This window comes from Eptesicus fuscus, chromosome 6, assembly GCF_027574615.1.
Source record: "Eptesicus fuscus isolate TK198812 chromosome 6, DD_ASM_mEF_20220401, whole genome shotgun sequence".
Taxonomy (NCBI): domain Eukaryota; kingdom Metazoa; phylum Chordata; class Mammalia; order Chiroptera; family Vespertilionidae; genus Eptesicus; species Eptesicus fuscus.
This window is the reverse complement of record NC_072478.1, coordinates 17,708,727-17,728,860: the sequence shown is the minus strand read 5'-3', so window position 1 is coordinate 17,728,860 and position 20,134 is coordinate 17,708,727. Positions and strand designations below refer to the sequence as shown.

The 20,134-nt window shown below is 54.9% G+C and overlaps 1 protein-coding gene across 1 annotated transcript in view; it reads right to left on the bottom strand.

Annotated features, from left to right (window-relative positions):
• Positions 1-20,134, bottom strand: part of CPAMD8 (C3 and PZP like alpha-2-macroglobulin domain containing 8) — a 63,290-nt gene that overhangs the window by 32,971 nt on the left and 10,185 nt on the right. The window contains exons 6-17 of the mRNA XM_054717303.1: positions 18,266-18,283; positions 17,803-17,857; positions 16,711-16,824; positions 14,496-14,580; positions 13,349-13,457; positions 10,504-10,731; positions 8,654-8,824; positions 5,360-5,488; positions 4,178-4,361; positions 2,591-2,763; positions 1,877-2,026; positions 921-1,088 (exon numbers count right to left, since the gene is read on the bottom strand). Coding sequence (XP_054573278.1) covers positions 921-1,088; positions 1,877-2,026; positions 2,591-2,763; positions 4,178-4,361; positions 5,360-5,488; positions 8,654-8,824; positions 10,504-10,731; positions 13,349-13,457; positions 14,496-14,580; positions 16,711-16,824; positions 17,803-17,857; positions 18,266-18,283 — 1,584 coding nt within the window. The remainder of the gene's footprint in view (positions 1-920; positions 1,089-1,876; positions 2,027-2,590; positions 2,764-4,177; positions 4,362-5,359; positions 5,489-8,653; positions 8,825-10,503; positions 10,732-13,348; positions 13,458-14,495; positions 14,581-16,710; positions 16,825-17,802; positions 17,858-18,265; positions 18,284-20,134) is intronic.

Genomic DNA, 20,134 nt, shown 5'->3' with positions numbered 1-20,134 from the left:
TTTGTGCATAGAAATGTAAACCTAGTTACTCTGACTCAGAAACAGCGCCTCCTAATTCCCAAAGCTTTCAGGACCCAGGGGTTCAAATCGCCCGGCATTCAAAAGGCATGTAATTGAAACGTCATTTGTTCCAACGTAGATATATAGGTATAGAGAGATATGGAATAAATATATTTTAGCTAATATAGCAAAATAAGTCATTTGTTCAAATATACTATATATGTTTTACATATGCAATTTTTAAGATAATTTTTTAAAACTATTACAGCAAAAGGTTCATTGTGAGATCTAGGTGGTAGGTATACAGGGGTTTATAAATTTGTTCAACTTCTCCATATTGAAAAGTTCCATAGTAAAAACGGTGGGGGGGGGGGAGGGGGGGGAGGATGCCTTTTTAAAACTGGGAAGAAAAGCACCTTCAGATGGGGCATGCATTCGAGTGGAGACCATCGGCATGTAAGGTGGGCTCCCAGCCTGACCCAGACTGACAGACCTAGACTGACCCTTGTACATGTGGCGGCTGCCGGCACCAGCCTCCGCCCTTGTAGCCAGGAAGAAGAGGAAGGAGAGGGGTGGACGGGAGCCACAGATGCCATTGCAAGTGAACCCACCACCTGAGAACACAGCCACCTCCTCCCCACGCGAAGGTTGTCCTTCCAGCAAAGCCCCTGAACATCACTGCTCCCTATCAGCTTCAAGCTGTCGGTCGTGCTGAAAACCGTTCTACTCTCATCTGCCTTGCACACTGGGGGGGTTGGGAGAGGGGGTCCGCTGACGAGCTTTCACCTGGGAGGATCGCAAACAAGTTCTGCAGCAGTAAGTTAGGGAGCCTCCACCCCCACCCAACTCTGTCTCCCCAAGACCCTTTGTTTCCAAACGAGAAGCGCACAGAAGTGGGTTCCCCGACCACCTCTCCTTACGGCGAAGGCAAACCCGGAGTCCTTGGTGACGCCCCCGAGCCACGGGAAGACGAAGGAGCGGCGGCGGCGGCGGCGGCGGGCGGCCAGCCCAGCCCACCAGAGGGGTCCGTCCTCCCACGACACCCTGAAGGCATCAGAAACATCGTAATCTTCCAATTCCTGGAAAACCTACAGGCAAGGGGGGAGTGGGGACCAGTCAGCTAAGGGTTTCTTTTCAGCCCACACTGGCTCTCCTGGGTCTGGCATTAAAAATAATACAAACGGAGCCCCTTTAAAACGGAGCCGGAGCGGCCATGCCAGAGGAACTGCTTTGCACGACCTATGCCTCCAACGTTTGGAATGTTAAAACCGGGCAAAATAACCTGTGGACTGGGCCTAAAGCAACATTGTGCCCCAAAGAACTGTTTGCAAAGATAACAAGAAAGCAGTTATTATAACTACCAGGCTTATGACTACTAGACTGAAAAAACGTGAAAACTGTCTAGAATTAGCATCACTACGTTATGTTATCGGCACCAACAGAAAGGCCTTCCTCCTACACATGTAATGATTCCCCCTCCCTGTCTCATCAACACCCTTTGCCTTTGTCTCCCAACCGGGCACTATTTGGGCTTCTCCCTGAATCAGTGAGTCCCTAATAGCTCTTCTTATTGATCTAGAATAAATGCTTGTTGCCTCTCACTTTGAAATTCCTCTTATTTTAAGGTTGGTAGTGGCATTAGCCCATTTTAAAGATGGGCAGACTGAGGCCGGAGAGGTGAGACCCGGACAAAGTCACGCCGCAAAGGTCTTCTGAATTGGACTCCAAGATTTTTCAACTGCACAGAAGCAGCGACCAGGAGTGGGTTCACTGAGAAACGAGCCCCATGGAGAGAGAGTATGTGGATTCACACCGGGCTCTTCACTTGCCGAAAAGCAAGCGACCCCCTGTGGAGGTCTGGGAACCCGGCACTCACCTGGGCGGGAGTCAGCCGAAAACCAGACCTCAGCAGGTAGACGCTCTTATCAACCACGGCGACACACGCGCAGCTGCCCCTGGCGGCCTTGACCCGCACGTCAACAACCTCCCCGGGCTGGGTCTCGTTCACGGAATACGTCAGTGAAACCTGGACCCAAACACAGCAGAGCAATCAGGAGCTTGGCCCAAACCTCCCACACGCCCACTTACCCTCCCCCGCTGCCTAGAAGCGTCGGACCTCGCTAGCCCATCCGGGTGAGGACACAAGGGGAAGGCAGCGTGACAGGAACTGAGCTGGTGCAACTGGGACGTTCTGTGCACAGGAGGGGAGGGCGGGCCTGGGGGACAGGCGCTGGCCGAGGGCACGTGGCAGCCAGTTTTGAAGGGTGCAGGGAGAGGGCAGGCTGAGCCTGCTGTTGGGGCGTAAGCGGTGTCCCTTAGGCCGGAGCCCAGGGGGGTCAGAGAACAGCTTTCCCTGTGTGTGCTGAACGCAAATCCCCATCTGGGTGACTTCTGGAGAAGCTCCAGCTAAGATGCAACTTACGTTCTGGTTATTCCCGAAGGTAGGGCAGCCCTTTCAAGTCCTGCTTGTGACGCCACCATGTGGCAGCTGTGCACGGCCCACCCCGCATTGACACCCGGGGGTTCCCAGCCCTGGACGGCGATGGCACCTCCCCCACCCCACGACCCCGTTGGGATCCCGAGGTTCTACCTGGTTTTCAAAAAAAGTCTCCACAGGGAACTGGAGGCTGTCCGCAACCCCTTCTCCATTCTCCCTGACATAGAAGACCAGCAGGCGGCTGAGGGGGACCATGCTGGGGGTCACGGCCAGTTGGAGAGAGGTCATGCATACACTGAGCTCAGCTGCTGGGGCTGGAGGGGGCTCTAAGACAAGTCAAAGGTGGGAGAGGTGGGAGAGCCAGCATTCCACAGTGGGACCACCGATGCCCGGCTGCACAACACAGGGAGAGGCTGGCTCAGGCCCAGTGCTCCCGGAGGGAAGGGAAGCAAAGCCCCAGAGTAGGAAGGTACCAGAGCCCCACTCGGGCCAGCAGCTCTCATCCAGGGCGATGCTGCCCCCTAGGGGCCACTCGGCGATGTCTAGGGACATTTGTGGTTGTCACAACTTGGAGGTGCCACTGGCATCTAGTGGGTGGGACTGGTATACTGATCAACACCCTGCAGTGCACAGGGCACAGAATGATCCGCCCTAAACACCAGCAGGGCCAAGGGTGAGAAGTGACTTAGCATGAGAGAGGAGACCCTGTCTTCCTGTCTGTCTATCTATGAATCTATGCATCTATCTACCCATGAGTCAGTCTATCTAACTATCTATCTACCTATCAATATCTATTTATCTATCTACCAATCCTCAAATCAATTTGTCTGTCTGCCTGTCTATCTATAAGTCTATCTATCCATGAATCTATGTATCTACCTATGAATCAATCTACCCATGAGTCAGTCAGTCTGTCTAGCTGGCTGTTTGGGTATCTATCCATCCATCCATCCAACCATTCATCCATTATGCTTTCCACTTCCCTTCCTTCCTTCCATCCATACATCCATCTGTCTGTCCTTCTATTCACCCATCCATTCCTCCATCATCTGTCTGTCTATCTATCTATCTATCTATCTATCTATCTATAAATCTATCCATCTATCTCGGGGATTCTCACCCAAGGTGACTTTTCTCCCTAGGGACATTGGTGATGTCTGGGACTGTTAGGCTGTCACACTGCGTGTGGATGGCTTGTTACTGACATCTGCTGGGTGGAGTCCAGGGGTGTTGTTTCACACCCTATGGTGCCCAGGACATCCCACCACAGAGGATGACTTGCCCTCAAGTTTCCATAGTCCCCACGTTGGAGATCCTGCTTTAGGCAAAAGGGCTGTGAAGAGGAAGACCCTGGGGCAGAGGTGGGGCTCATGAGGAGCACATGGAGTCAAGGAGAAGAAATAAAAACAGGACTCCTAGGAGCGGCAACAGCCTGGGCAAAGGCTGAAGGGGGCTGGCAGAGGCACCATAGCAGAGTGTGGGCCAATGCAGGGCCCCACCTACTGCCCCTGGCCCTGTCCCCTGTCCCCTGCGGACACACAGTAAGGACCTCTCCCCCTGGAGCAGCCGGCCACCCTGCCATCCTGGCCCCAGCCCCGTCTCACCAGGGACACGTGCCCTGCGCCCTGAGGCAGGCTCGCCTCTTGGCTGTGTCTGGCTTACCCCTTCTTTCCGGGGCACCTGTCCCAGTCTCCACGGCTGAGAAGGAGGGACAGGACCTCCCGCCTGCAGCCAGCTCACCTGTCTCCGAAAGGTGTGTTAAGCGAATCGGTTTCTCCGGGGCTGCCCGCCTGCTTCTCTGCTGGGTGACGTGGGCAGGCTGCTGGCCTGAGAGCACGATGTTGCCCCGCGCAGCCACCTCGTAGTGCAGGGTGAAATTGCAGGGACATGTGGACGTCACGGAAAAACGGGCTTCTTCCCCGACCTGCGGGAAACATACAGCGTGGCTGGCCCTGCCTGGTACCCACGCCTGGTACCCACGCCACAGCCCACCCTGCGAGACGGCCACTCTGGGGCGACCAGGCGGCTGGGAAGGCTAAGGGAGGAGTGCTGGCCTTAGGGCGGGTCGCCTGTGTCCCGTCCTGGCTGTGGCCATGTCCCCAACAGCCTCACTGCTGCTCTACAAACGGGGCTCTCGTGCACATGAAATGCCATCTGGGGGCTCTCCATGAGGTGTTGTGTAGTAGAGAATTTAACCTGGTCCAAAGAGAGGTCTGGCCTTTGCCCTCAGCTCCTAACAGGTGGTCTCCAAACCCCTGAGGTGTCCTGCCGAATACGTGTCTTTGCTTACCTACAGTCTTGGGCCACACAGTTATGGTGGGGGCCGTGCTCTCTCAGTTTCACCTCTGGAGGGGCTGGGACTGAGGCCAGCCATGCAGTGGCCAGCTGTGTCTAGGGAACTGACCCCCAATAAAAACCCTGGGCACGGAGGCTCAGATGAGCGTCCTGGTGGGCAGTACATCATGCATGTGGTCATACATTTTTCCTGGGAAAGTAACACAGTCCGTGACTCCATGGGGGGAGGACGATGGAAGCTCACCTTCAGAACGTTCCTGGACCCTGCCTCTTTCTGGGCTGATTTTAATCTGTGTCTTTCACTGTCATAAACCACAACTGTGAGCACAACAGCTTGCAGTGAGTCTGTGAATTCCTCCTCGAAGTTAGAAAACCTGAGGATAATCTGGGGACCCCCAAACTCTGCAATTGGTGTCAGGAGAGAGGGTGGTCTTGGGACATTCCCCTAACTGTGCAGGTGCCAGTGCTGGCAGTGGGCTGGCCCTTCTCATCGAACACAGGCATTCATTCCGAGGAACACCCCATCGCTGGAGGGATGGGGGCTGCAACACCAGCATCAGCATTGGCCCTGCGGGGGCGTGTGCAGGTCCCCTGGAGGCACGGGAGCAAGCACGCCTGAAGCCTTACCTGCAGGGGGCGGGAGGGAGGCTGCAGCTGCAGGTAGCACTGGCTCGGGGAGTACCAGCTGCTGAGAGAGAGGTAGCTGGGCAGGTACTGGGTCCCCACAGGCTTTCCATTGAGTGCCGTCACCTTGGTCTGAGGAGGAGAGGGTGCTGGGTCAAGGCCTGGGTGCCTGGAGTAAGAAGCGAATCCTGGGGATGCGTCTGCCTGTCCAGCCATTGTAGCAAGACCCTCGCAGGCTCCAGTTTCCCTTTGGGGAACCCCCTCCCCGATTCTCAGTCAGGGGCGTGGAGTGTGGCTAGCCTGTTCGTCCCAGCTCTGTGGGAAACACGTGTCCAAGACTGGCCACAGGGTGCTGGGGAGGGACAGGAGACGTCAGAGGGGGCAGTTTCAGGCCTATGTGTGGTGCAATATACGGATCTTGTAACATAGAAACCTATATGTTCATGTTGATCAATGTCACTCCAATCAATTTGATAAAATGAGAATACTCATGTGTGATACAGAACAAAGACGTTGGCAGCTTCGGTCCAGCTCCTGGGAGGTAGCCTCTAGCCCCCTGGAACGTCCTGGGTGCTGTGAGCTTGTTATTCGTGGTGGGCCCTGATAATATGTGCTAACAAGACGGCTCAGGATGGGAACAGCCACGCCAGGAAGACCAACCATGTGATTAGAGGGTTGGGGATCTGAGCCACGTGGTATCAGCCCGACCTCCAGGGAGGGGGGGGTAGCTGGAGACTTAGTTCAGTCTTAGGGCCCATGATTCAATCAGTGGCACCTACATAATGAGACCCCAATACAATCCATGGACACCAAAGCAGAAGTGAGCGCCCTGGTTGGCTGTTCTTTGTGTCTGTCATTACATGTGGGTGAGCCAGGGTCCCCACTCCACGGGGGTGGCACAAGCAGCTTCAAATTTGGGACCCTCCCCGCTCTCGCCCTATGATCTCTCTCTTTGCTTTATCCTGACTTGTATTATCTATAATAATAAAAGTGTAATATGCTAATTAGACAGGGTCCCGGGTGCCTGCCAGTGGCCAGAGGGAAGCCGGTGCCAGCAGCCAGGGGAAGGAAGACCTACTCTTGTAAGAATCTTCGTGCATCGGGCCTCTAGTTCTACTATAATAAAACTGTAGTGGCCAAAGGTACGAACTTCTAGTTACAAACTAACTAAGTCCTGGGGCTGTAATGTGCAGCATGGTGACTATAGTTAACAACTGTGTATTGTATATTTACAAATTGGTGAGAGATTAGATCTTACAAGTTCTTATCACAAGAAAAAAATTGAAGGTGTGTGTGGTGATGGATGTTAGCTAGACTTACTGTAGTGGTCATTTCATAATGTGTGCATATACTGAGTCACTGTTATACATCAGAAACTAATATAATGTTATATGTCAATTATATCTCAATAAAAATAATTAGTGTTTAAAATTGGTTCTGCTTAAAAAAAAAAAAAAAGAAAGAATTAAAGACTTTCTCCTAAGCAGTATTTGGTAATAGAATAGAATATCTTTCCAGTAAAGTAACAGTTTTGGAAAAAGCTAATTTATTTTTTATTAGTCCTAAGCTGAGGATAGTTTTCCCATTGATTTTTAGAGAAAGTGGGAGGTAGGGAGGGAGAGAGGGGGAGAGAGAAAGAGAGAGAAACAACAATGTGAGAGAGATACATCTATTGGTTGCCTCCTGTACATGCCTTGACCCCGGCTGGGGATCAAACCTGCAACCAAGGTACATGCCCCTGATCAGAAATCGAACCAGTGACCCTTCAGTGTGCGGGCCCATGCTTTAACCACTGAGCACACTGGCCAGGGTGAAAAAGCTAATTTTTAAATATACACTAGTAGCTATGAGATAAAATTATTTGGCTAATTCTGATATTTGAGTCATTTGGGGGCTTTACTGCTACATACTTGCTAAAGGACTAATGGAAATAAAGGAATGTCTTTCAATCATTAAAAATAAAAAACGGCTCTGGCCAGTGTTCTCAGTTGTTAGAGCGCTGGCCAGTGCATCAAAGGGTCATGAGTTCGATTCCCGGTCAGGGGCATGTACCTGGGTTGCAGGTTAGATCCCTAGCCCCTGGTCAGGGTGCGTGCGGGAGGCAACCAATTGATGTGTCTCTCTCACATTGATGTTCCTCTCTCTCTCTCTCTCTCTCTCTCTCTCTCTCTCTCTCTCTCCCCCCCCCACTCCTTTCCTCCTTTAAACTGTGTCTAAAAATCAATGGAAAAAAATATCCTCGGGTGAGGATTAACAAACAAACAAACAAAGCTTGTAGTTGTAAGATAGTGGGGCAGCAGGAACAGCCAGTGGGTAAAAAGTGTGAGTGACCTGGGGACCCCCAAGCTTGTGTCTTTGGTGGTTTAAAATCTTTAAGGATGTGTTGGCTTCAGGGGACACAGAGACCACAAGCGTCTTCAGCTCCCACCTACATACACTGAGTGGCCAGATTATTCTGATCTCTGAACGCATAATAATCTGGCCACTCCGTGTATATCCTATATAATAAAAGGTTAATATGCAAATTGTCCCCTCGACCAGGAGTTCGACCAGTAGGCAGGCCAACCGTCTATGTCCCCTCCCCCTGATCAGGCTGGCCGGACTCCACCCATGCACGAATTCATGCACCGGGCCTCTAATACACACACACACACACACACACACACACACACACACACACACACTGAGTGGCCATATTATTATGCATTCAGAGATCATAATAATCTGACCACTCAGTGTATTTATTCTCAGCTACCCCCTGTCCTCACCATCCCAGTGTCCAGGGGTGGTCAGAGAGCTGGGCCCCCCTCTTCCATCACCCCCGCTCTTCCCTCCTCTAACCATCGGACACCAAGTCCTACTGATTCTACCTCAACAGCTCCAGGCTTGGTGCCCTCTCATCACCATCTCTCACGTGCCCACCTTGGGGTGCCCCCGCCACCTCCCACTACGGGCACTGGAGCAGTTGCTGGGGGTTAAAATTCAAATCACTCTGTCCCCTGACACTACCTTCTGGGTAAGCCCCCAGCATCCCTGGGAGGTGGGGGTTACCCCCTTGGCTCCCTCCTCCATATCTTTCTGAAATGGCTCAGCCCGGCTGGGTACTTGCAGGACCCAGTTGCACTATGATGATCCTCTGGGCTTCTGCCTATATGGTCCCGCCTCCCGCCTTGCCCTGGGACAGCCGAGTTATCTGTTCCCACGCTGGGTTCCCCATCAGACTGAACTCCTCGGGGGAGGGAGGGGGCATCCCCCGGCCCACTGAGTCCATGCCTGCTAGCTGAACGACTCACCCACCTCCAGCCACACATGCTGGGCGGATGTGGGGATGGAGGGGATTTCAAACCCCACAAGCCCTCCCCGGGATACAGATTCCGTGGTGTAGATGTTGTCCTTTGGGGTCAGCTCCGCCCTGATCTGGACCGTCACCCCCTCGGCCGGGCTGCCATCTGGGTAGGACAGCTCCACCTGGAAGGGGTCACCAAAGAGTCAACGTGGTTCGGGTGTTAGGGCGGCAACACTTCCCCAAACGATCTAGACTTGGCCTGATTCCCACGGGAACCCCTGCCACCTTCTCTGCAGAAATAGACAAGCTGATGTTAAAATTCACAAGGAATTGCAGGAGGCTCCAAGTAGCCAAAGCAATCCTGATAAAGAACACAGGAGGACTCACCGCCATTCAAAAGTCACTTCAAAGCTATGCTAATCAAGAGAGTGGTACTGGCATAAGGATAGACATGGAGACCAAGGGGGATAGAACTGAGAGTCTAGAAATAAACCCACCTATCTACTACGACCAAAGGATCTTCGACAGGGGTGCCAAGACCACTCAGTGAGGAGAAGTATAGATTCTTCAACAAATGGTGCTGGGACCACTGGATCTCCACGTGCAAAAGAATAAAGTGGGACCCCTCCCTCCCATCTATACTAATAAAAGGGTAATATGCTAATTAGACTGGACATCTTCCGGACATCCATCCGGATGTCCTTCCGGACAAAGCCACAGTGGCGGGGGCCGAGGCAGAGGCGGTTAGGGGTGACCAGGCCAGCAGGGAGGAGCAGTTAGGGGGATCAGGCAGAGAGGTTGGGGCTATCAGGCAGGCAGGCAGAGAGGTTAGGGGCGATCAGGCAAGCAGGCCGGTGAGTGGTTACAGCCAGCAGTCCCGGATTCCGAGAGGGATGTCCAACTGCCCCCGAGGGGTCCCGGATTGGAGAGGGTGCAGGCTGGGCTGAGGGACCACCCCCCCCCATGCACAAATTTTGTGCACCGAGCCTCTAGTCCTATATAAAAGGTAACTCAAAATGGATCACAGACCTAAATGTAAGAGCTAAAACTACAAAACGCTTAGAAGCAAACAGGAAAAAAACCTCATGACCTTGGACTTGGCAAAGCAGGCACAAGATGCAAATCAGCACGTGCCCGCCGTTAGCCTCATGCCACGTCAGAGAACCAACAGGGTGGGCACTGCTAGGACCGTTCCTCGTGACTCCCTGACTTCACTCACTCAGGAGGGTAGAACATGCGACGAGAATGAGGGGTTCAGAAGACGTGGGTGTTGTGAAAGAAACAGGGGGCCCCGAGCGGCCCTGGTGCAGCCCCTCAACTGGGCAGGGACTTGGTGCTGGATGACAGGGGCTTCGGCCTGTGTGCTTCCCATTAACAGCTCTGTTCCTTAACCCAGATGGTGAGTCAATTCTCAGCTGTCCATGAAACGTTCCCCTTTTCCTGAATGGACACCCCAAGCCCCTTCTGCATGCATGTTCTGACCATGCATGGAGGACTTTAGCTTCTCCTCCAGCAGGGACCCTGCAATCAAGGGGCACAGGATCTGTGTCTCCATGCGTGGGACATGGTGGCAGAGATCCTGGCACAAAGAGAGAAGGGAGGTCCCAAAGTGGAGCAAGAGGGGGACACAGTGTGAGGACAGACCACCACGATCCTGTGGGTGACTCAGGAAGGCAAGAAGGCAGAGAGGTATGGGTGGTGGGTAGACAGAGGGGTCAGGGATAGGCCAGGTGACATCGGGCCCTGCTGGCTTTGCTACCACAGCTGCAATTGGTTTTTCAGTGGCTCTCAGGCAGGAGCTGGGGTGGAGGCAGGGCAGGGCCCCCGACCTCAGACGGCCCCCGCCGGCCCCAGCGCTTACCATCCCCACGTAGGACAGACCCGGCTTGAACTGCTTCCTGGTGACCTTGGAGTACCGGATGTCCACCAGCTGCTTCTGGACGGGGGTGGAATCGTCAAAGGCCACCTGCTGGCTCCCATCCGGGGTGGTCACCGTGGCCCAGATGCTGACTGTGCCCCGGAAGTGCTCAGGGATGTCCGCTGGGATCATGTCCCTCACGCAGATGTTAAAGTCCCGGGAGCCGTGAATCTGGAGGCAGGAGACAGACAGGCTGTGCTCGCTTGGGGCTGCAGTGGCTTCGAGGGAGGACGTGCAAGCACACATCTCAAGTAGTGGACTCCCTAGCCATCTGTAGGGCCAGGGGACCCTCGGCGACACACCCAGTCTATGCTGTGGACACTGCGTGGGGATGGATCCCTGCTGGGTATGCAGGATGGCCCTGTCCGCTCCGCTGGGCAGAAGGTGAGGCAGTGGCCCTCCAGCCAGATGGCAGGGCAGGGATCTGAACCTGGCCAGCCCCACGCTGGTGCACTCACTCCCCTCCTGCTCCCGGAGCACAGAACGGCCCCCAGTCAACCCTTATCTTTTTTTTTTTTTTTAAATATATTTTTATTGATTTTTTACAGAGAGGAAGGGACAGGGATAGAGAGTTAGAAACATTGATGAGAGAGAAACATGGACCAGCTGCCTCCTGCACACCTCCTACTGGGGATGTGCCTGCAACCAAGGTACATGCCCTTGACCAGAATAGAACCTGGGACCTTTCAGTCCACAGGCCGACGCTCTATCCACTGAGCCAAACCAGTTAGAGCAACCCTTATCTTTATCTTAGGAACCACCAGGGCCTGGCCAGTGCACATTCAGAAACATCTGTGGAGTGAATGACTCAGTAATGAGAGAATTAAGGAGGCCACCAGCGGGCAGCCTCCAGGGAGAACAGAGCGGACGGAGAGAAGCTTTGGGTGGGGGTGGGGACCACAATCATAGTGCAATTGAGTCAGGTGCCGACAGGGTTCCGTGGTGGAGGACCCCCCGAAGGCACGGACTCTCCAGGATGTGTGCGGAGGGACACGGAGGCACACGCACAGACATACAGAAAAGTGAAAACCAGATTACAGAGCGTGACATACCCCGGAACGGGAAATCTTGCAGCCACTTTGGGAAAACAGCCTAGAACGTCTCAAACGGCTACACACAGAGTCGCATTGAGAGAGGGAACAGACAAACAGACCTTGGCCAGATCGTGTAGGAAAAAGAACACTGACCCACCGTCGGCGGTCACCGGCCCCGGAAGCCAGCCCCCACTTTACAGGTCAGGCTTCTTGCGTGAAGTCAGACCCCTCCCTCTAGCAACCAAACAATGCCCGGTAACAGGGGGCCCCCACAGCCAGGGCTTGACTAACAACTGACCATTTCCCTGATTTTTGCCCCCACTTCCAACTCAGGACCAACTGGAGAAAGCCACGCGTGTCCCTAACCCATCGCATGGGATGCCCGCTTCTAGTCAGCTGCCCCAGCTTCTCTGGCCACCAGCCTCTAACGGCACCCCTGACGCCGCTTCTGCTTTTTTTCACTGTAAAGCTTGCCCACGTCTCCCCCTGCCACCGAGTCTCTGCCAAACGCAACTGATGGCGGATTCCCTTGCCACAGCAGACTTTGTCCTTATTTAGGAGGTTTTCATTTAATTCCACAACCACTCGACCCAGGAATGCCACCCCCAAGAGAAATGAAAAGAGCCAGCCACACAAAACCCTGCAAGTGAATGCCCAGAGCAGCACTAGTCCCAGTCACCAAAACCTGGAAACAACCCCAAGTCCATCAGCGAATGAGTGGGTAAACACACGGTGGCCCATCCATACTGTGGAATAGTATCCAGCCATTAAAAAGGAACGAAGCACTGATACGCTGCAACACGGGTGAACGCTGAAGAAATGATGCGAATGAGAGAGTGCAGACACGAAAGGCCACGTTGTCTATCATCCCATTTATATGAAACTAGAGGCCCGGTGCATGAAAATTCATGCACTGGAAGGGGCATCCCTCAGCCCAGCCTGCCCCCTCTCACAGTACAGGAGCCCTCAGGGGCGGGAGATGACCCGGTGATCAGGGGAAGGCGACGCCCCCATCACACCTCTGCTGCTGCCACTGCCGGCAGTGCAAGCCTCAGGCGGCCCTGGTTACCTGAGCCTCAGGCGGCCCTGGGTGGCTGGGGGGCTGAGGGGACTGGGGGACTCTGCAGCGGGCAGGGCTGACGGGACTGGGCACCGCCATCTTGTGGCTGTGGGCAGTGCCATCTTTGAGGGTGTGGCATTCAATTAGCATATTCCCTCCTTATTAGATAGTATGTCCGAAACAGGCAAATCCATAGACATAAAAAGTGGAGTAGTGGTTGCCAGGGGCTGGAGATGGACAGGAATTAACTGTAAAAGGACCTGAGCAATTTGGGAGGCTTGGTGGAACTATTCTAAAACTAGATAGTGGTGATGGGTGCATAACTCTGTGATTACACTAAAAACCACTGAACCGTACACGCTATGTGGGATTTGGATTGTGTGGTACATGAATCATATCTCAATAAAACTGTTGGTTTTTTTAATTTACATACAATATCCTGGGAGGAAACACATCAAAATACCAATAATGGTTGTGTCAGACTGTTGGAGAATAAGATATGATTATTTCCTTCCTTTTTAAGAATGTTCTAAATTCTCCATCTTCAGCCCAGAAGAACTTTATCGTGGGGGAAATCCCCACCGTATACTGTTTTAGAAATCCAAGTGAAATGGATGACAATGGAGCTGAGGCTGAGGGCAGACCCTGTGGGAAGGGACCCGCGGGGTGGACAGCATGCGGTCCTGCTCCTCACCTTCATGGTTCTGAGGACGGGGCACCCCACCTCCTGGCTGTAGTATCCCACGCCATTCACGGTCATGTTGATTGTTAAGGTCCCAGAGACGGGCTTCCCAAAGGTATACCTGGAACAAAAGGACAAGGGCAGCGGACGTCTCAGCAGCAGTGTGGTCACTGGTACGGCGGCTGGACGAGGGGGGAGCCATCCAAGGCCACCTGGTGACTATTAGCGGGAAGTGCTCAAAGATGTGTGCCAAGGTCATGGCCTTCACACAGGGATGCTTCCCCCCGCTCCATCCCAACCTCCTGAGTCAGGACAGATAACCTCAGGGCCCCGCAGTCCTCGGTACTAAGCCTCACGTTGGACAGAAAAAGAGACCGAGAGTCAGAGAGGAACCCTGGGCCAGGACGTGTGAGACAAGCACTGGGGTTGGTGACGCCACTGGAGCACGAGGCCGCCTGGTCCTAAGTGCCCTAACGAGCTCAGCTTTGGACGAGGGGCTTGACTTCTCTGAGCTTCCGCTTCCCCACCCCGAGACTGGGAATAAAACGACCATCTCAGGGATGTTGGTGGAATTTAAATGCGTGTCATGCCTGATGCAGAGGGGACACCTGCTTACCAGGGCATGGAGCAAATGGGAGAGTGTAGTGATAAAAAAAATAATAATAATGCCAGCTACTTCAACCGTATTTTCTAAACTGGAGAACGTGTGTGTGTCCAGCACACCCATCCTTGGATTTTAACCCACACACGGGCCAGAGAGCAGCCTGAGGCAGGCCACCACCTCCAGCAGGCAGCAGGGCTGGGGCGGGACTAGGGGCCTCGAAGGAGCCCCAGAAAGGGACAGTGTCTCTTGATGACCTCCGGTCAGCCCCACACTTCGGCCTGGGTCAAAGGCCTGGCCATTAAGGGGGCAGCCCCCTCTAGAAATCCCTCTCGGGTCAGCCCACAGCTGTGGGGACTGCCGACGGGGAAGGGGGAGCAGAAGCCTTTGGGGGAAGAGACACACCTGGGGAAGGGCTACACCCAAGGGGGAGGGGTCCAGTTTGGGGAAGGGTGTCCCCTTAGGGGAGGGTATGTTCCAAAGGGGAGGAGCATGTCCGTGGGGGAGGGGCGTCCCACAGGAGGAGGGCATGCCTGTGGGGGGGACCCCCCTTCTCACCTGGCCTGCACGGTGCCAGTCTCGCAGGCGTCCACATCCCGGATATAGCGGGGTGGGTCAATAAGGAGCTCAAACTTGGGCAGCGCTGAAGGGAGAGAGCAGAGAGGAGGGAAGCGGGTGTCTCCTCCCCCCACCCCCGCACCCCTGCCCGCCCCGGGCTGGCCTCAGAAGAGTACTGGGGCATCAGAAGGATGGCGGCTGCCACCGCACGCTTACACGATTAGAACCCATGCCACCCTCTGCTGAGCACTGGCAGCTGTCTGGGATTTCCAGCCACATCCATTTCCTATCTTTGGGGGACCAGCACCCCGTTTCTCTCAGGGGTCCACGTGCTTTGAGTACAGCGAACCCCATCCCATTCCAGGGGTGTGCCAGTGGCTCCTGGACCAACTAGGGGCGCCCTGAGGTGCTTGTGACGGAGAGGAGCCTCTTTTGACCCTATGACTCAGCCCCGGGAGCATCCAGCCACCGGGGCACCCCGTGCAGCTCACAACTCGGGGAGGAGGGACCGATACCCGGGAGCAGCAGAGGAAACTCGGTCCCACCAGCTTGTTACGTGAGCCAAGCCGAGCTGATAAATGCCTTTTCTTTGGCCCTGGCTGGTGTGCTCAGTGGTTAGTGTCGGCCCAGGCACTGAAGAGTCGCAGGTTCAATTCCCAGTCAAGGGCACATACCTGGGTTGTAGGTTCGATCCCCCACCGCCCCCCAACCGGGCATGCTGGGGCATGTGAGGGAGGCAACCAATTAATGTGTCTCTCTCACATCAATGTCTCTCTCTTTCTCTCTCCCTCCTCTCTCTCTCTCTCTCTCTCTCTCTCTCTCCCCCTCCCTCCTCCCTTCCACTCTCTCTAAAAATCAATGGAGAAAATATCCTCCAGTGAGGCTTCACAAAAATAAAAATAAAATAAATTCCTTTTCTATTGCTTCCTGAACATTCACTGGGCTTCTGTTGCTTACAACCCACACCCTGACCTCTACGGCTTTTCCTCCAGGATCTTCCTTGTTTTAAAAAATGTGTTTATATTGATGTTAGAGAGAGGAAGGGAGAGGGAAAGAGAGAGAGAACATCGATGAGAGACATCCATCGGCTGCCTCCTGCACGCCCCCACTGGGGATTGAGCCTGCAACCCTGGGCATGTGCCCTGACCAGGAATCGAACTGGGGACCTCTCGGTTCATGGGTCGATGCTCAACCACTGAGCCACACCAGCTGGACCAGGATCTTCCTCTTCAAAGGAGAAGCCCTTGACCACGTAGGGGAGATGTTAGCACAGAAGCAGAGTAACTGGCTCTGGCAGGTTCACTCCCTAGCTCTTGTCACTTGAGCACTTTCCTTAATGGCTCTCTCAGCCTCAGTTTCCCCATCTGTAAAGTGGAGATGGTCAGAACAAGGATAAAATAACAAGAGGAAAAGACGGACTTAAAAGGGAAGGAAATTCTGACACATGCTACAACATGGATGAACTTGAGGACACGCTGAGAGAAAGAGCTGGGCACAACCAGACAAATACAGTGTGAACCCACGTACACAAGGTCCCTGGAGGAGTCAGATTCATGGAGACAGAAAGCAGATGGGCGGGGGGCGGGGGGGGGGGGTGCCAGGCGCGGGGGTGCCACACGCGGGGGAGGGGAAATAGGGGGTTTGTGTTTAATGGGGCAGAGTTTCAGTCTGGGAAGATAAAAAAGGTCTGGAGACGGATGGTGGTGCTGTTTGCAACAATGCGAATGTACTTAATGCCACTGAACTGTCCACTTAGAAATGGTTCAGGTGGTAATTTTATGCTACTTATACTTTACCACCATTTTTAGAAAAGACGTAACAGCCCGGCCAGTGTTGCTCAGTGGTTGAGCATCGGACCCGTGCACCAAGAGGTCGCTGGTTCGATTACTGAGCAGGGCACATGCTCAGGTTGCAGGCTCGGTCCCCGGGAAGGGGTGTACAGGAGGCAGCCAATGGATGGCTATCTCTCTCATTGATGTTTCTATCTCTTCCTCCCTTCTCCCTCTCCCTTCCTCTCTCTCTAAAAATAAATAAAAACGTATTTTAAAAAAAGAAACCAAAAACATGACGAAGGCCAGCCTTCCACACGGTGCCTGGCCGACCCGACCCTCGATGCATGGGGCGCCCGCCATCCGCCCCCTCACCGTCTGTGTCATCCCTGATCGGTGGTTTCTCCCAGATCTGAAGTCCTAGGCTCCGAGACTCTCCGACTTACCATACTTCTGAACTTCAAAGGACTTGTTGTACACGTGGCCTTGCATTTCCACAAAAATGAGCCATTCTCCCAGCACCGGCTGGTCGGACAGGGGGAACGTCATGTTGGTGATGCCTGTGTCAAGAGAGACACCCCGAATCCTGGGGCAAGTGCGTGTGCAGAGAGCAGGCTGGGCCAGGGGGGTCAAGGTAGAGGCACGCTGGGGACCCTGTGCCTCCCCCTACTCCAGCAGCCCCTGGGGAAGCCAGAGGGGGTCTGAGGCTGGGGGGAGGAGGGGATCCCAGCAGGATAACCACCCCTGCCGGCTGGGGAGAGCAGGGAGACTGCATCCTGGGCTCCTGGGAGAGCCCTGCCGCCGAGGCGAGGTGCAGGCTGGGAGCTGGGGAAGCCAGGAGCCCACTCAGCTCTCCACTCTGCTCCCCGAGGCGTTCCTCTGGTGAGGAGCTTGCACACACGCTGTCCCTACTCTGCAGCCCTCAGAACCAGGAAGAGTGGACGTGGGGAGGGGTCAAGGGCCGCCCAGGGGGCTTGGAGGCATGACACCACGCCAACCACTGAGGCCTGTGTGCCCGCTGGAGGCCCCTCACTCCACGTCTGGCTCAGAGGCACATGGAGCCCGGAAGCCCCCCAGCAGGACTCCGGGTCGGTCACGCGTGCCCATTTCCCGGCTGAGGCAGCCCCCCGAAATGCCACCTATCACCTCCCCTTTCTCGGGGCTCCACCTCCCTTAGGGTCAGAGCTAAAAGGGAGAGGTCAGTTGTCACAGAGAAAGGAAAAGCAGAGCCTCTGACTCCCCACTGGGGAAGAGACACCTGGTGCTGGGTGGGTGCTGGGTGGGTGCTGGGTGAGGGGTGATGGCGTGGGAGACCTTCAGTGGGAGGAAGGTTGGGGTGCTGACAAATGAGGCCCCGATGTTCCAGAAAGGTCCCCAGTTACGGGCAGGTGTGCCAGCTGGATCCTGGGACAGAGGAACACGGGCGGAGGGTCCTGGGCAGCCCACACGCTGCGTCCCTGAAGGATTACCGCACCTGCCCCCCTCAGCTGCAGCCCCAAACCCAGAAGGAAGAAGGGGCGAGGCGGGGAGAGAATTACCACAGCAGACGGGCTCCGCGTGCCTCCACTCCATCATCCTCGAGCCCCGGGGGTCCTGCGGGGCACACAGGAACTCAGGCCGCTAGCACGTGCCTCCGAGCCCTCTCTCCGGGCGGGACAAGCATGAAGGGCAGGCCCCGTGTTAGCCATTTACACAGGAGCAAACCAGAAAGAATGCGGGATACAGAGGGCCTTGTCTGAGGAGAAGGGGGTGCCAGGGGACGGGCGGGCCTGTCTCGCCATTCAGGGGCGACCATTTAGGAATCTGGGTGCAATCTACAAAGAGACACACGATGGCCTGCCCCACAGTGGACCCGGGGACCAGGATGGACCGAGGTCCCCTCCTTGCGCGGCACTGGGCAGGCGGGGAGCAGTGGGTGGGCAGTGGGCGCAGACAGACCAGGCCTTGCTGAGAGCAGGCTAACCAGGCCGAGAGTCCAGCCGAGCAGGGCAGGCCACTCACCAGGATGTAGGCTTCCAGCTGCAACACAGACAGACGGAGGCAGTGAGCTACCCCCCACCCCGAAACCCCCCAGCCCCCCGTGCACGTTTCGTCTTTGTCCACGCATGGCCTGGTCCCTTGCGACACCCACAGTTGCTGTTATGGGTTGAATTGTGCCTCCCCACCCCACCAAATTCCTAGGTGGACATCCTAGCCTCTAGTTCCTCAGAATGATTTGGAGATGGTACTTTATAGAGATAATCAACTTAAGATGAGGTGATTAGAATAGGCCTAATCAAATAGGATGGTGTCCTTATAAGAAAGGGTGATTTACCCTGGCCTGGTGTGGCTCAGCAGTTGAGCATCGATCCAGGAACCAAGAGGTCACTGGTTCAATTCCCGATCAGGTCAGAATACATGCCCAGGTTTCGGGCTTGATCCCCAGTAGGAGGAGTGCAGGAGGCAGCTGATGGATGCTCTCATCGATGTTTCTATCTCTCTATCACTCTCCCTTCTCTCTCTCTCTAAAAATCAATAAAAACATGTTATAAAAAAAGGAAAAAAGGCCGAAACCGGTTTGGCTCAGTGGATAGAGCGTTGGCCTGCAGACTCAAGGGTCCCAGGTTCAATTCCGGTCAAGGGCATGTACCTTGGTTGCGGGCACATCCCCAGTAGGGGGTGTGCAAGAGGCAGCTGACCAATGTTTCTCTCTCATCGATGTTTCTAACTCTCTATCCCTCTCTCTTCCTCTCTGTAAAAAAATCAATAAAATATATTTAAAAAAAGAAAAGAAAAAAAGAAGAGGGAACCAACCCTGCCAACACGTTGACCTTGGACTTCAGCCTCCAGAACTGGGAGAGAATACACTGGTGTTGATTAAGCCACTTGTTTACAGTGCTTTGTTACAGCAGCCTTAGCAAACTCATACAGTTGCCATTAGCAATGAGGGTGGCATGGCCAAGCCCTGTCTCAGGGCCTCTGTGCTCCCTGCTTCCCATCATGGTCCTGCCCTCCTTTCCAGACTTGCTTCCGCCCCTAACCAGGGACGGCTCCTCCAGGCAGCCCCCCCCCCCCGAAACAGGTACTTTCATGTCTGAACCCCCTAACGCCTGCCTGGAGCCTGGCGGCAAGCCGGCGCTCATCCATATCAAACTCAATAGTCGGCGCCAACTCTGCCCACGATGCAGAGCCCACCGGTGGAGGTCACGGCCTGCACCGCCGTGTTCCTGACCTCGGCCGCGTGCCTTGCCTGATGCCCGTGCGTGGCCGACCCCGTTAGCTCCGGCCGCCTGTGTGTCCGGGTGTGCCCCCGCTGAGCCCCGAGGCAGCGGGAAGCCTTGCACATTCGATTCAATTTCTTGTGATTTTTATCCTTGGGCCTCACCCAGCACGGACCCTCGACCGGCCCCCGGAGGAAAACGGGCAGCCACACAAACCAGGGCTCTTCCCTTCGACTGTGAGTGCCAAGCCCTTCCCGGCAATCACTGCACATTGGGCAGATACCACGGGGCCGAGCCCAGCCCCTCCCCAGGGAAAACTGTGGGCACGTGCCCCCTCGGATGTCTGGGTGCAGGAACTTAGCACTGTCCGCTCAGAAAGCGAAAAACGTACACAGCCAGGGCCTGCCACGCTGCCCTGGGAACCCGCTCCTGAGGCCCAGCTCAGCCTGAGGAAGGACGCACCGGGGGAAGGAACAGGCAAGTGCATCAAAATAGTCCATGAAAAGGCACAGACACTTGGGGGGATGAACGTTAAGGAAAAGCTGTGTGCACCCACAGAACTGCCCTTCCAGGCTGGCCACCACCCACTAGGAACTTTGCAGCTTTGTCGTCCAGAATATGAACCCCACAGGGTGGGGCCCGCGTCTGCTCTGCTCAGCCATGTGCCCCG